Source organism: Ascidiella aspersa, chromosome 9 (genome assembly GCF_963924565.1).
Source record: "Ascidiella aspersa chromosome 9, kaAscAspe10.2, whole genome shotgun sequence".
NCBI lineage: Eukaryota > Metazoa > Chordata > Ascidiacea > Phlebobranchia > Ascidiidae > Ascidiella > Ascidiella aspersa.
In genome coordinates, this window is record NC_139455.1 from 2,568,524 (window position 1) to 2,585,423 (window position 16,900).

General features: G+C 36.6%; 1 protein-coding gene across 1 annotated transcript; it reads right to left on the minus strand.

Moving 5' to 3' along the window:
- Window positions 1–309: 309 nt before the first annotated feature.
- Window positions 310–16,683, minus strand: LOC146131866 (monocarboxylate transporter 2-like). The gene is made up of 12 exons (XM_083397076.1): window positions 16,526–16,683; window positions 15,352–15,461; window positions 11,146–11,249; window positions 10,046–10,189; window positions 9,238–9,333; window positions 8,412–8,635; window positions 7,774–7,959; window positions 7,117–7,217; window positions 5,530–5,653; window positions 2,267–2,393; window positions 1,456–1,550; window positions 310–979 (listed from the first exon to the last, which is right to left on the minus strand). The coding sequence occupies exons 1-12, from the start codon at window positions 16,613–16,615 to the stop codon at window positions 896–898; spliced, it is 1,485 nt and encodes a 494-aa protein (XP_083253202.1). The 5' UTR covers window positions 16,616–16,683; the 3' UTR covers window positions 310–895.
- Window positions 16,684–16,900: the final 217 nt, after the last annotated feature.

Sequence of the window (16,900 nt, forward strand, 5' to 3'; positions counted from 1 at the left end):
TAACAATTTGAATTTAAATAAGCATAAAAATTTAATTGGGTCGCTATGCACGGATCTGTAAGTAGCTTGATAATGAATTGTAAAGCCAAAAAGGTCGAGTAGATCGACATCATCTTGATTAAGACGTTTCGATATGAACAAGTATCATCTTGAAGAACTAAAAATGATACAAGTTCGTATCGAAACGTCTTAATCAAGATGACGTCGATCTACTCAACCTTTCTGACTTTGCAATTCATTAAAAAACTTTAATTTATTGAAAAGCCATTTGCGTTCTTAATGTCAAATCAACGATATCACAACAAAATTGTCAAAATCCCCATTTCCAGTTAATTGGCTACAGGTTCACTGCTCTAAAACAGGATTGTCACAAAGTTGGATGTTTTAAAAGTTAATGAATGTTTTTAAAGTGATTAGGTATTAAAGAATCTTTAAAAAAAAACCATGATTATATTTTATGTCAAGCTTAAGTTGCTAGTTCTGCCGTTAAAACTACATATTACTATTAAAAAAAATATTTTAAATTTTGTTGACCATGGAATTTATACTATTTTGTTTTAAAATTAGAATAAAAAACGTCGTGCAAAATAAATTTAGGTCTTAAAAAACATAGAAAAAAATCACAAAATTGTGGAAACCCTATAAAATATGGCAACAAACGTACCGTACGTGCTAGATTTAAAAAACGCATTTTATGCTAAGACGGCATTTTAAAACTTTCAGTTTCGCCAAACAAATGACAGAAAAAGGGGCTTACCAGAATAAGACAGCTTCAAAATCGACAAAAAAACAGCAGGACGTCATTTTACACGTGTTCAAAACGTAAAACATTGGCTGCACGCCGCATATACTTCCTCGAAATAATATAGGTAAAGTAAAAAGAATGCAGGCTGGTCTACAAGCTTGTCACACTTCGTTTTGACTCTTTGACTCTCGGTGCAATTTTCTTCAGCTGTCGTTTCTCGTAGTTGAGCGCCACCTGGGAATTTAAACCAATAAAAATCAGCATTGTCTCGTTGTTTCGTACTGTAGCAATCTTCCTGTTTTTTAACAGTAATAAACAACTGTTCGCTTATTTAATTCTGGTTGCAACACACTACTACAACCCCACTGATTAAAACGAATAACAAAAAGTTAATTAAAAAGTGGTAATTTTTCTCGAACTGCAAGGTAAAATTGGTATTTTTATCATCGTTTGTAAGTTTATCGATAGTTTAATGACAAAGGCGAATCCAGGGGGCACCCGGTCTTATCTCCTCTCCCCCAAATTTTTGATTCGCCCCTACAATACACAAGCGAGTAGTGTGAGTTTGTGAAAAAGCCCAGTTCCTGTTTCAAACAAGATTTCTATGCTTTGAAAGCCGAACATTATGGTCCGTTTACTTTTTGGCCTTGTTTTGTGACATGTGTTCGTAGCTGGTGGAAAAACGCTGATCTGGGCTGTTTTTAACTCACCTGTATCATGAAGGACATAAATGCGCCGAGCATCAGTATTCCTGCTCCGATGAACAAAGCAGTGCTTGGTTTCTTGGTCGAGTCAACGGCAAGCCCTTGAATAAACAAGTTGTTCGTTAAAGGTGGCGTTATATTTAAACAAGCTGGATACAACAAGTGTTTTGTTGCCTAAATGCCTATACTTGTGTGGATGATCCTAACTTTTGAAACTGAAACCCATCCGTGATTTTCAGACTTTACACTAAGCTTAATACCAGATCACAAAAACTAAGTTTTATTTTAACAGAGGCCTAAACCAGGAATCACCAAACTACGGCCAGCGGGCTAAATGCGGCCCGGCAGTTTAATTCATCCGGCCCACGAAATAATTTCTTAGTGTTCTTAAAATACGGTCAATAATAGTTTTAAAACAGAAAATTCATAGGGTGCAAATATAATCGAAGTTTTGATGTAATACAAACTAAACGGCGGTTTCAAAGCTTTTTTTATATTTTGGAAATCAATTTTCAGGTTATAAAGCATGTCGCTTTTTGCTTCTATTTGGGCCGTTATTTTCACTATTAAATTTTCAGAGTTTTCTTTGATAGATAGTTTTATTTATTAATGGGGTTTTCTTTGATTAACCATGTCAATTAAGTTCCAAACAAAAAAAAACTTAAAACAAAATTTTAAATTCGGCCGGCCATCTTGAATCGTTACAGTAATCCGGCCCGCAATCACCAGTCTAAAAATTGTTAAATCAAACGAAAAACGACCATTTAACAAGGAATAAGAATCCTGGAAGATCTTCAACGTTCTAATCTAGACTCACCAACTAAGGGAGGTGACAACAAGGTTCCGATTCCATTGATGAAGGTGCTGATTCCCAACGCTGGGCCGTACAACTTTAAACCTACAATGTCGGCGAGGATCACAACAGATATACCAGAGAACCCACCCTAAACATAAGCGAAATGTAAATACACACAATGAAAAAAATTTGCAAAAAGCATGCACAAAAGTTCGTAAACAGATTTTTAAGCTTATAGTGTTTTACTTGGTGTAGTACGCAACAGCGAATTATTGTTTGACATATAGGAACCTTAAAACAGTAATATTTAAATTTATTTTTACTGGCAATTAACTAATTTTTTTGTTAAGGGCAAGATATTGAAATTTCTTTTACTAAACAGTTTTTACTTTTTAAGGGTAAGAATGCTATTTTTACTAAAAATATAGTTTTTTTGTAGGGGCAAGATGGAGTAGTGAAATAGATGATTTCTTAAAATATATTTAGCCCTATGAATAGGCACCATCAGTTTCTAGACAAAAAACTTTCTGTAAAATTTAAAAAAATATTTTTTTAACAGTTTTTTTTTATTTTTTGCCATGATCATAAACTAATAAAGTAAGATTTATTTTGTTAGTACGCTACACTAAAAAACAAGGCGAAAATGCAATTACTATGTAAAACAACCTTTCAGAGTACGTGCGATAAATTTCCATTTGCGTAACGTGACCTAGCCAAGTGCGTAAACGTTGCGTAACGTGAGCTACAGGAACTGCGTAAACGTAACCAGTCAGACAGGTGCAGCTTAAAGTGCCTATGCTAAAAAGAGCTATTTCTCGATAGATTTTGACATTAAAAAAGACAAATTTTGCTGGGGTGAAATACTCTTTTAAATGGCGGTAAGAGTTTATTTGATGTTCATTTCCAGGTTTCTTCTTAGTTTTAGACTTTTTATGGTATAAACTTTATACCATAAAAAGTCTATACTATAAAGCCTATGTTGACTAGAGTATTTTGGGTAAATTCCCCGCAGTTTCTCTATAATTAAATTTTAAATAAACAACTTCTTTACCAGCTTCAAATTCTCTCAAAAGACATTTCCCTAATAAGTTAATAAGAATAAGTTAAGTTGAAGAAACATAGGTAATAACAGAAATGTTGTTTTTATAATTAGCCAGGTCGTTGCACTTAAGTATTTGAAACAATAGGTTAAGCAACCCGCGAACAACCTTCGAGTCAATTATATCGAAAACCTTCTAAGGTCCGTTCAGTCAGGTCAAAACATTTACACGTTCTTAAAAAAATTCATTGCGACTTTGCAAGAATTAAGAGTGGCAACGATAAATATTGCCCTGGCGATTTCCAAACTGGAGAGCCATAGCTTCGAGAAGAATGCTTAAAAGGCGGTTAAGTTGCGTTTTGTGACCCGGGTATGGCACGGTTACATTTACTAATATCGGTCCAGAAAAAGATTTCTTAAATCTGTTTTGAGAACTACATAACTAAATTGGAATTTATTTTATATTTGTCTTATGTTTTGTTTGGAACACACAATAAGAGAGGGTATGGGACGATCGGGGGCCGTCGGTCTGGCACCGGCCGTTTTGGTGACTAAGTTTGGGCGCCCCAGTTTGACGGCGCCGTTAGGGCGCCGCTGTTTAGCACCGGAATGTTTGTCCCTGTTTGCGGTTATTAAAGCTTAATGGGTGGGGTTAAAAATAGGTTAGGGTTGAAATTATTAGGGGAGAAAGTTATGTACTTGGGGGTGAGGTTTGGGGTTAGGTAAAAAGTTGTATATGTCTGATTATGATCATTTAGGTGTTTTTCTGACGGGTTTAGGACTTATTCCGATTTAGACGGTACTAATACCATTAGGCCTTATTTCGAATTGTGTTTTATTCTGACGTTGGTGTTGTTCTTATCTCGGGCTTATTGACTGGAGTTTTTTTTCACTTATAAAAAGTTCAGTGAATAAAATTGAGTCGCCAAAGCATCGCTGTTAAATTTACGCTTAGTTTTTGGGTTGCTGCGAAAAAAGGTTGAGAAACACTTGGTTAGAGTGAGATTAATTGCGTAAATGCACACGGCCAAACAGACGTTGGCGTTCTCAAGCATCAGAGAAAAACGTTCAAGTGCTCGTATTATTTTTCGCAGTTGGGTTCCGCATCTTTTTTCGTCCCCTAGTTTTAAAAAGAAAATACATTGGTATAACAGATTGAGCAAGCATTGGCGCATGGTTGTTTCTCGACTCGTTACCTTCTGAGCCTACATAGCTCAGTTGGTAGAGCGACGGTCCCGGCTTGACCGGAGGTCGTGAGTTCGAACCTCACTGCAGGCTAGTTGTTTTTCTAGTCTGCCCTGCTTGCATCATAGATCAACAGACTCGGTGAGTCTGCAATGGCTTTCGGTGTACATTGGTATTACGCTTAAAAAAATGTTATTATGCGTGGTAAAGAATATCGACTTGCTCGGTAATAATTCACAAACATTCAATTAAATCGTTTTGACTGTGATTTAGAAAAAGTTAGATAGAATTTGTTAGAAATTTACTACTATTTAAACCCGCAAAAAAATCAAAGTTTAAGAGTTGTGCGTCTCTTGGGAAAACGAAAAAATTATTGCTACCAGGAAGCCATTCGTAAGACCTAATTTTGTGTTTAAAACACGACTGTGAACGATTCAACAATTTACTTTAATGAAACGCGAAATAAGTAACATTTCAAAATTGTGAAGAATAACCCGGGAACCTGCGTTTTCCGACATAGTAGCCCTAAAACAACAAGTTCCTATAACACAGAAACCCAAATACTTGTGCGTGCATATAGCACTAACAGGTGACCTGTGCCACCATCTGAGTGCAAAAAAAACGAACTCGCTTTATTCTACCTTTACAAAGTTTGGTTAGAATCTGATTGAAATTTAGTAGATATAAGCCTGTAAGACAAACAAAGTTTACCAGTTGCGCGTTCGTTAAAAAAACGAAAAAAAATGTTACCAAGAAGCCATAAGGACTTAATTTTGTCTTTAAAACACGATTGAATGAACGATTTAACAATTATCGCAAAAAACGTACATTTTAAAATTGCGAAAGATAACCCGGGTTTTCAGAAAAGCAGCCTAAAAAACGGCAACTTGTCATAAAACAGGAATGCAAATACTTGTGCGTGCCTATAGTACTAAATATGACCCGGTGACCCTATCTGAGTGCAAAAAAAAATCAAAAACGGACTTTATTCTACCGACAAGGCATCATTTTGCACCTCTTATCCCCCCTACCCCTTGGGGTGTCAGTGGGGTCAACTTACTTGGAACAATCCGCTCACAGCTGCCATTGCGGCTAGGCTTTCGAAGGAATTTGTGAGTGGCACGATAAGACCGCACACTGCAAGTACAGCCAGGACTGCAGCAAACATCAGCACTCTGTTGATGCTGGGCAAAAAAATAACATGAATAAACGTAAAAAATCAATTTTATATTTTTTGTAGGAATTTTCTTTTGCAATAAACAGTAGGAAATAATTTGCAATAAACAGTAGGAAATAATCAATGGCTAGAGCAGGGGTTCTTAAACTGGGGTCCATCGACCCCTTGGGGGTCCTTAAATTGGTTTTAGGTGGGCTATGAAGGCCTAATAGAAATATTAAATTTAAAAACTAATCATTTTTTCAAAGAAAGCAGTTTAATTAAAAACAAAACAGTTTTGCACAGAATGCATTTAGACTCCATTTCACTTTCACATTTTTTTAGACCAAAATCAACAGATTTATGAAGTTCATTTGTATTGTGACGTCAATTCATGACGTCATTTTTTGAAAAACTTTGCCTATCGTGGTTTACGCGATGTCAAAAAAAATTTTAGGGGTCCGCGGTAAAAAAAGTTTGCAAACCCCTGGGCTAGAGGTTGTAATCAAACGTCAAATGAATATCAAATCCCATACAGAAGTTTTGGTAACATATTTTGAAAGTTTAGAATAATACTTTAAGAGCGCGTTGAAAATGAATAAAGTGTTAATCAAAACGTTTAAACCATTCTTCTGCACAGACTTTCATATTCATTTCACTACAACCTCTAGCCATTATATTCACATTTAAAGGAAACGTTCACAAAACCCAGGACTGCAGCGAACGTCAGCACTCTGTTGATGCTGGGAAAAAATAATAGAAATAAACTGGAAAAATTAATTATTTACCGGAATTTTTGGGTAAAAATTTACTTGTGCAAACAAGGGGAAATACGTTACACACGTTTTATACGTCAAACTTTTCGGTGGCAATATGCGATGCAATGCTGGGCAATAAACATATAATGCGTTAACCAGTATAGCGAACATCAGAACCAGGTTGATGCTACAAAATAGCAGTTCAAATAAATGTTAAAGACATTTCTATACACCGGAATGGCGCGCACGGATGTCTGGCAGTTTCCGTTTGAGTCTGATACCGATGTTTCGGGCAAAATTACCACTTAATGACGTCATTAATACATATTTGTAAAACCCAAATTGATAAAATTAACTCTAAAAATCAGTGTTATAATGACCTAGGTCACTGTTTTCAAATGACTTAAAATTAATTGTTTTTGTCTAACATTTTGTTATAAAATGAAGTTATTTCACAGTTGCAGGCAAAACCATCAGATTGCTACATTTTGTGTTTTCTGTTTCTAGTTGACCTATTGCTCAAAGTCGAACGAGTTTACCAATTTAGGGGGTTATTGCTAAAGTCACGACTGAACACCGGTATCACATTTTCATCAACCAACTGGTCAGATACACAAAACACAGCGTCATAATTATATTATTTTTATTCTCATCGTCATACAGCTTCATTTTACTGGCATTGCAAAACAGAAAAAAAAACTGTCCTGATGAAAAATAGAGAAATATAATTCACCTCTGAATGTCGCCGAGGATTCCAAAACCGATCCTTGAGAAAACTTCGGTGGCTGCTGCGATTGACATGATGAGGGGGGCTTGGAGGGGAGACACGCCTAACTGGGGGGAGAAAATCATGTAATTACGTCATACATGGGTAAATTCGCGATTTAGGCAACTGAATTTTGTTCGTAGAAACCACATTTTCAGGATGTGTTTAACACGTATTTTGTTACAGGTTCTCAAAGCTTTAAATTGCGTTTGAAGTCAATCAAACTACAGAATTTGTAGACTAACAATATTTACAATAAAAGTTGAATTTGTAACAATATTTACAATAAAAGTAGTCATTGTAGCAAAAAATCTACTGCCTAGTATAAAGGCACTGCTCACAAAAGAGGTAACATTACGATGGTTGTCGCTTTTTACATTACATTCAATTAAATGTGAAAATCTCTCGTAAAAACGCACATAGCATAATAAGAAAAACCCTTCAACACCAAGATCGTTTCGAGTATGTATATGCGCGACGTCAAAGAGAAAACGGTTTGAAGTTGGGTAGTTCATTAACATTGGCGCACAACACACACCTTAAAATAAACTATACCGAAAAAGGAGAAAAAAATTACTCAACCAATATGTTTTTAGGATTCGAGAAGCAATAATCACAATGTACCTCAATTTCGGCGAAGGGGACAATGTAGAGTTGATTGACGATAAAACCGGCGAGAAATATGAGTTGACTGATGCAGTAGACAATGTAAGCTGGTCTCCTTAGCAGAGATGTCCATGGTTTGGCAGCTGCAGCTGGTTTATCCACAACTTCTTGCTCGATGAGAGCTTTCTCGTTATTTTCGTCTTCCTGGGAAATGATGTTTCCATTTAGTTGGAGCATATAGTGGCGTTGGGTTTGTTATAAAACGTAGAATACAATTTCGTAACCTTGAATTATTAGATTGGGCAACATTTCATTAAAATACAAAAGAATCAAGTAAAAGAATGTCTTAAGATTCTATTGGATCTTTTTGGTTATTTTGCAAAAACCTGCGCACAGTATGCTATTAAAATTACTACGCTTATATTTTTCTCGCATTTTTGAAAAAAATATTTCGTACTGATTTCTCAACGCATTTTGTACAAAATAATAGTGCTGCCCAAATCGATAAAGGCTAATTAGCAAAATAAATGTAATTTAAAATATTTGATACAAAAAGGCAAACAAAGAAATAAATATAGCAAACAGTGAAAAAAAAAAACAGTCAAACTACGAGAATGTTCATTAAGAAAAATACGGACAGCCAGACACCCCCTCACCTTGTCATTTTGTTCAACCACCCTCATTTCCGAGTCTCCGCCTTTCGCTTTGGGGGATCCACCCTTGGCGAGTCGCATAGAAAGCGATATTGGCCGCATGAGGGCGCCAGCTACCGATAGGTTTAGGAAGACGGCGGCCATTATTAGGAGGTAACCTCGCAGGCCGTAGATGCTGATGAGAAAACCGTTGAGCGGACACACTATAAAGGTGCCGGTAGATCCACCTGTCAATTGACGCGTTTTTTTAGGGTTGTCGCACAATTTTAAGAAAAAAAATTTGAAAAAAAAATTGTGAAAAGTTCGAAATGACTCAAGTCCCAGTCAAGTCATTTGCAAAATAACTAAGTTCAAGTCAAGTCATTTAGAATAAATGACAAGTCAGGTCCCAGTCAAGTCATTTTAGAGCAAATCAACTCAAGTCCTTATCATTGAAATAAAACTTTAAACCATTAAAACTGGTAAAAAAACAAATTATGAGCAATTACTTATTATTAAAAAAAATACAATTAACGCAACATATTAAAAGCAAATTGTTTTAGGTGCAAAAATTAAAATAAATACCCCAATTTTATAAAAATTGCCTAATGAAAACACTTTACCCAAGTCATTCGTCGAAAAGACATAAGTACAAACCAAGTTTGTTTGTTTAAAAGCGTTAAGTCAAGTCAAGTCGTTTTGTCCAAAAGACTTAAGTCAAGTCAAGTAATTTAAAAACAGTGACTTGAGTGCACAGCAGTCAAGTCATTACAACACTGGTAACCTGTATAGGAAAACGAGGACTGTGTAGTTGTCTAACCTCAATATCCCCTGCAGCTATAATGCTTACCTATGCTTGCGATGTTGGTGGCCAGAGCTCGTCGTTTTTTGAAGTAAAATCCGACAAGGACAGGCGCACACACGAATGATATACCGAGACCAACACCTGTGACAATAAATTGATTCTGATGCAAGAAATAAACAAATATTAGTTCGAATGTTAAAGTAACTCAATAAAGCAGTGGTTCTCAACCAGTTTTAGTCGCGTAATACTTTAGCAATACAGGTCGATCCAGGGGTCGTCAACCTTGTCAGGCGACTAGTCGAATTTCAATTCACCGGTTAAAAATAAATCGATTTTTTTAGTAATAAATATAATGGCAAACAAACACAAGGAAAACAATTATAATAGAAAAGCTCTCGCGCAGCTAACGACCATTTACTTTTGCGTATCGCCATACTTTCTAATTTCGAATATTGATCAGAAGTTCGCACAGAAGATAACGTCGCGAAAAGCGTAATACTTATATATAAAGCACATAAAACGACACAATTCACAAATGTTTAGCACCGTACTACTCTATCATGTGTTACCCAACTTCGTTATTTAAATTGTAACAGCTAAGCAGTGTTCCGACTTGGTTATTTGAAGAAGATATACCAGTGTAAGATTTTATCTTCTTGAAAGTATTTCAACTAAGATTTTCAAAAATTTATGCACCACAACGAAATTTCACCTCACCCTCCCTCAGTTTATTTTGAAGGCAACTTGTGACGTCAACTCTAAAATTTTCTTGCGTACGGGTTAAAAAATTATCACCCAGCGTTTAAACCTTTAGAAACCCGGTCTATTTTGCAATCGCGGTTTGAAACTTTACCTGCCAAGAATCCGGCGAATACGTCGAGGACCGCGAGACTTGGCGCAAACACCGCTATGACGTAAGAAAGACACGCGACCACCCCTCCAACCATGGCAGCTGTGCGATGGCCGAACTTCGCCATTAGGGGGGCAGATAAAATCCCTGCAAAAAAATAAAATAAAATCCCTGCAAAAAAAAATTTCCTCAAAAAATAAATAAATTAAATCGAAGTGGCTGTAACTGCTTGATTTATTTTTACTTTTTGACCAATCTTGTGAGTTTTTATAGAAGCATTTCACGGAAAACCTTAAACACTATTCATTCCTGCAAGTTTAGGAATCAGTTGATTTAGATATAAATATTTTTTTATATTTTTTTAAAATGGATAAAAGAAAACAACCAGCAGCTTAGATCCGAATATAAACAATAAAAATATTAGTATTATTAGTATTTTATCAAACAAAGTTTAGACATGGTTCTTTTAATGGGGTCAATCAGTAGACCGTCATTTCAGGAAATGTCCCTAATAAAAAAATGTTATGCTCTGCAACACGAGTACAAAAACTTCTCAGCTAACGCAATTTCTCACCCATCTTGGATGCTTATATAACTCGGCTACTTACCCTCATTGACTACTCACCCAATTTTCTAATTAACCTACCCCTAGCTACTCGCCTAACCAAATTACTCCCATAAAAACGCGGACTCGAGTGTGATTCAAACTTGACTTCTCACATAACTCGAATATTTCACCCACCCAGCTTTATCACTTAACTCGGGGACATTTTTTTACACCGTGGCCCCGTTTAAAAAAAAAACTTTTTTAACTTTTTAAAACAACTAAGCAATGTCATTTTAATTAACAACTGGTTTATAGAGTAACCGGTAGTTAGAATGGTAAAATGATATAACAAACACATTCCAAATTCGCCAAAACACATAACTTGCCTACTCACATAACTCAACCACTCACCTAACTCGACCACTCACATAACTTGCCCATTCACATGAATCCAACTATTCCCCAAATTCGCCTACTCACATAACTCAACCACTCACCTAACTCGACTACTCACATAACTCGACTACTCACATAACTCGGCTATTCGACTACTCACCCGCGAATGCGAAGCCGAGAGTTGCGAGTGCAGTTACCCACCCCACACTCGAGTAGAGGGCGTCATACTCTTCCATAATCGGCACGAATAGAACGCTTTGGCATCTGGAAAGACATAAAAAAGTTGTATATTTAACGCCAATGGAAAACTCGAAATATTAAAACGAGAAAAAGAGAAACATAAATTACTTTTGTTTTAAATGAGGATTAAAATTTATAATAACTAGGGATTTCGGATAATATGGGATCGGTTACGATAATATCGTAATATCGGTGCCGATCTGATACCAATTTAATCCGCGCATTTCTGCCATGTTTTGTTTTCTTTGTCATTCACCCTGCTGGAGTAGGCGACCAGTGTCGTTCGTGAATTTAAAGGCTATTTTCTGGTGAATTTGAATCTAAAAATACGTATTCTGAACAATGATTGCGTAACATAGAAAAATATATAAATATTCGTATATATTTTTTTTTTTCAACGTAGAGCTTTTTTTCTTTCCGACAGACTTTTTTTAGAAAGTATTACATTAAAAATAGAAGATAAATAGGCTTCTTAACCCCAAAGCATATTCGCTATCACAATCCTAACAGAGGCATTGTATAACGGTTTGGATTTATCATTTATGAACAGTAAAAATAATTATTGGAAGCAGTCGCACAATTTAATCTACTTCTGTATCGGCTTTGCAATTTCTTTTAGGTTTTGTACAACTCAAAGCCAATCTCAAAAAAGGTCACTGCGGGTCATTAAATTCAAACGGTGTAGACTTTATGCGCATCTTATTATAGCAACAGCAACGACTGTCAATCAAGGATGAAACTAGAGTATATTGCAATTAAGAAGGGGCCAAACTAAAAGCTGCACTCGATGCATGAACAAGATTTGCGCAAAGGGCAAAACGCAAAAGAAATTTATTTTTACGTAGTTGAAATAGCCTAAAAATAAAAGGAATGGCCTCGTGCCTAGTTTGTAAAATAGGTCGCGAGCCGGATGTTTTGCGTTGGCCGGATCTGCCGTAGGTTACCCACCCCTGGCCTAAGGGGAGTCCCCCAATCGTCCCATGCCCTCTCCCTGCAGTTTTAGATGTAATTTGGGCCATTTACGCGTTATTCCGACAGGTATAGAACTTGTTTTTATGATTTAGGTCTTACTCCGTAGTATAAATTAATGCGTATTTGCCTTTATCTCGTTTATCTTAATACCCAGAAGTATAGATAATTGATCTATAGGTATGTGTTCCACATTTGTCCGTCCCCGTTAAGTAAGGGGTGGGGGGCAACAATGGGTAATTTTACGTGCCGTTGCCATGGCAGCAATGCGCGCGCAACGCGTGACGGACGAAACGTGATGTTGTCGACATTCGTCAGCCATTTGCGACAAAAACAAACAGACCCTTTCGACAAGATAAGCGCATCTCGACCTTTTGATGTCGCTGTTCTCACTTTCAGCAACTTTTTTAACGTCGCGATGCATCTTTTGCTAACTTAATTGGGCCGCTGGTACCTCACATTTGGCTTGCAATTACCCAAACAACATTAAATATCGAAATTAGGCGGCCAACCGGAAAACAGAGTTGGACAACTAGTTTTCAGTTATATCAAGTTTATAATTCGAATTATCGAACATACAAAGAAAAGATTTACATTAATCCCTGAATGAGAATTGGCTTTAATTTATTTACAATAATTTAAAAAAAATCGCAGTTTTCAAGAGGAATTTAGGTGATTAAGAATATTAAGCCAAAATTGGCACCTTTTAGGCCTTTTTTCATCTGATTACAGCTAAAAAATAGAAAAAAGCCAAAACCAGACAAGGTAGCATTATCGCTAAAATCGCAAATTAGATTAGGACTAAAATTATAATGCACAAGTAATCGCAAATTAGATCAAAATTACAACCAGCTTAAAGCTTTAGTTCGTCGATTAGACAACTCGGATAGTCTAGATCAGTGCTTTTCAACCTGTGGGATGGTACGCACTTGTGCGGATGAAAAAAATTGTAGTGCGGATGACAAACTTCGTGCGGATGAAAATGGTGCATGTTATTTTTTTTTTTTTTTTATTATATGTAATACAGTAATCAAATAAGCTGGTGCGTCCGCTTATGCGTTACAGGTGCAGTAATATAGTCTCGTATAGTGGTTCATATAGTGGTTCACAGCTTAATCTATCTATTTTATATCGGTCTAAGGCACACGGTTTTAATACACAAACCATTTCAATGTTATTTCACAAAAAAAAACTTGGGTTGCAAACTTACTGTGCTTGTTTCGTGCGGATGGATATTTTCCGAAATAAGAAAGTGCGGATGGAAAATTTAAAGGTTGAAAAGCACTGGTCGCTCGCCTACAGACAGACGGCAAAATAGCTTTTGCAAACAACGACTGTACACGGTGCCTTCTGTTTTTGACACCCTGTGACCCACGACTGTATTTTCAGACAAGGACGTCCCAGGAAGGGTTATAGGCGCCCGTTGAAGACCCCTTAGCGACCCCATTAGCCCCTTGTTGACACGCTAAAGGTTACCGCCCATTTAAAGCGCCGTGGTCGCATGCCGCGAATTGCTTTGTCCGAAATGAATAAGACTGTTCGACTGGTAATAAGGAATAAAACAAAGGTATTTTACAATTAAAAGGTGGTCTAACTACATGTTACACTCGATTGAAGAACAAGATTTGCGCAAAGCGCCAAATAATTCTGCTTTAATTGAAATGACTAAAAAAGTATGTGAAATGGCCTCGTACCCAGTTTGTAAAAAGGTCGCGGGCCGCATGATATGCGTCGATCTGGCCCGCGGGCCATAGGTTGCCACCCCTGCTTTAGATCAACTATTCTTTAACGTTATAGTGTCGTTGAGTGTTGCCGTTGAAACAAGTCCTTTTGAAAACCACCAGTTACAATTAAATTATTTGGAAAATAACAGAGTCCCAGGTCCAACAAAGTTCCAGTCCAAGTCGACAGTTGCCCAAGTCAAGTCGCAGTCGTGACATTATAAGAACAAGTTAACTCATTGACAGTGACTTAAGTTCATTAAGTCAATGTGATTACAACACTAACGTTACCATATATACAATCATAAACGTTTATGGGAGATATGACTAACACGCGACATATTATTAAACGGTGCGCTGTTTTTATGGCAAAGTAAAAACACGAAAAATTGCTTGGGTTTTACCGGTTACTTATAATTTTTCATAATTTCTATGACGTTTTTCGTATGAGCAGATAGAAAAACGTTTTCTTGAGGCTACGATTAAAATCATCTTTCTCCCTAGGGCGATAGGAAAGTAGATAAAATGCGTATCCACTCATACGTGCAAGTTTTTTTTCGTGGCCATTCATAACTGTTTCCCGCCTGCGCTAAGCATAGCGATGTTCGATGCTTGACATTTCTTTCCAAACCCAAATGACGTCATAACAGTGTGCAAACAAGCAAGATAGATTAAGTTGAAACGTTCACAAGCATATCCAGGTTATTAGACCATCATTTGCTTTAACGTTCAAAAGTTTAGGTATCTCCAGTTGTTAACCTTCTAATTTTCGAATAATTTAATTTGGTAGAATTGCTGCGGTTGATGGTAAATCATGCTCGAAACTCCTCTATTAATTATCGCACATGTACCGATACTACCACTGTGCATCGGGTATTAAGTCCAAGTCAAGCCTTTTTAATTAAATAACAAGTCATTGTCATGAAATTAAAAAGAAACATAAACGCAGTTTGTTTGAACGTATAACCGTTATAACGTATAGCAAGAAAATCATTCTATACGCAAAAATTAGGAAAAATACCCAAATTTTATAAAAATCTTTATACGTTGATTTGTCCAAAAGACCCGAGTCGGGTCAAGTCATTTGTTAAAAAAACTTAAGTCAATTCAAGTCATTTTGCCTATAATACAGAATTCAAGTCAGGAGATTTCGCTAAAAAGACTTAAGTCAAGACAATTAATTTAAAAACAGTGTCTTAAGTGCACTTAAGTCAAGTCATTACAACACTGTATATTAGTGACAGGGGTCAAATCGTGGTACGTGTACTCAGAGGTGTAGCTAGGGGTGGGCGGTGGGATATTTATGTCCCAGGCGCCAAAATGAGGGTTACAAATGTCAAAATGAGGCTGTTTCTTATGCAATGTTCTATTAAAATTTAAATTGTTTCAGGTACAGGCACATTTTGAGTATAGGTGCCATTTTGAGTTTGACTTACCGTACGGTGCCAAATACGATGACGTAAATAACGAATGCGGCCCCAACGACCACCCAGCCCCAACCCCCGTCCAGGGCCTCCGGTTCCAATGGCGCCGCTTTGGCCTTTGGCTGAGACAAAAATAAACAAGAAATGTCAAAAACATATGATAATAGAGATAAAGTTGTCCACAAAAAGAAACCAATGCAGTTGCTATTTTAACCTTTTAAAACGAAACAAAAATGTCCGAGATAAAAACTAATCTATTGTAGCTTGATAATGAATTGCAAAGCCAAAAAGGACGAGTAGATCAACATCCTCTTTAATTAAGACGTTTCGATTCGAAGTTGAATCATCTTCAGGGAATATGCCCACAGACCCACACTATCTGAAAATGACACAAGCTCGTATCGAAACATGTATCTTCTTTATTTACCAAATCCCTTTAAGCAGATAAAAACGTTTTTCACTTTTAGATCTAATAATAGATCTGTAAATTGCCACATAAGAAAGCAATTCTATTTGCGCTCTCTCAAATGACTGTAAAATATGCTATTGCCAACAAATTATTCATTATTTTTCTAAAGATCACAAAAAAAAAACAGTCGTATTTTTTTGCTGGAGAGGATACAGAACATGTTAAAACAGTTTGGTTATCAAAAGCGGCGTGTATTTGCATCGAAAAGCAATTAACAAATTGTGCAAAGCTAGCAGAATTGCTGCTGACCGACGCTATATGTGATAGCAATTAACACATTATACTGACTATGGGAGTTTATGCATTGCAAAGGATTCAAATTGTCAAAACCGCCACAGGCTATAAATCAAACTTAATCATATCCTAGTTACAACTTTGGCGCTTGTCTAGAATCCTGCCTCAAGTTTTATTAAATCAGTGCGTATTATTTGGATTAGGGTGCTGGTTAGCGTTGGGTTCGGGTGGGTCAAGTATCCTTAAACTTATTATCCAAGTTTGCAAGTTCAATTTTCACGACTGGTTTTCAAACTGTACCTAAAAAGGTGGTAGGAATTCCAGAACAGCGCCAAAACTAGTCTTGGCGGCCTGTTTTCCAAAATCTTTGCATAACAAACTTTTATTCTCCGAATACATAGTTTCAAAACTTAACTTTAAACAGCAATCTAATTTAGAAAATGAGCTGTTACCTGTTAGGTTAACATATAAAAGCCAACATACCTGTTCATCCGCTTGCTTTTGTTCCTGTGCTATCAGACTTTGTCCTTGTGTTTCTTCGGCACATTGACTGCCTTTGGCTGTTGCCATCATTGACCTATAGCTTTACTGAAAAGAGCCTTTCGCTAAGTAAGTAGGTTGTAAACACTTTCAGCACTGCGTTAAACCACGACTGGCCCAACTTGTGTTGCGTCACAATTAGAAGTGGCTCGCCTACATACAGTAAAAGGTTCTTTTTTCTGCAGAAATATAGTTCACTAAATGAAGTGGCCAAGGTACAGGATTGAAAAATATATTGGCTTTTCGTTCGTGGCATTATAAACGTTTACCAAAGCCACCGAAATACTAAGTAGCCTACAGCAGCCAAATTGTTTTCGG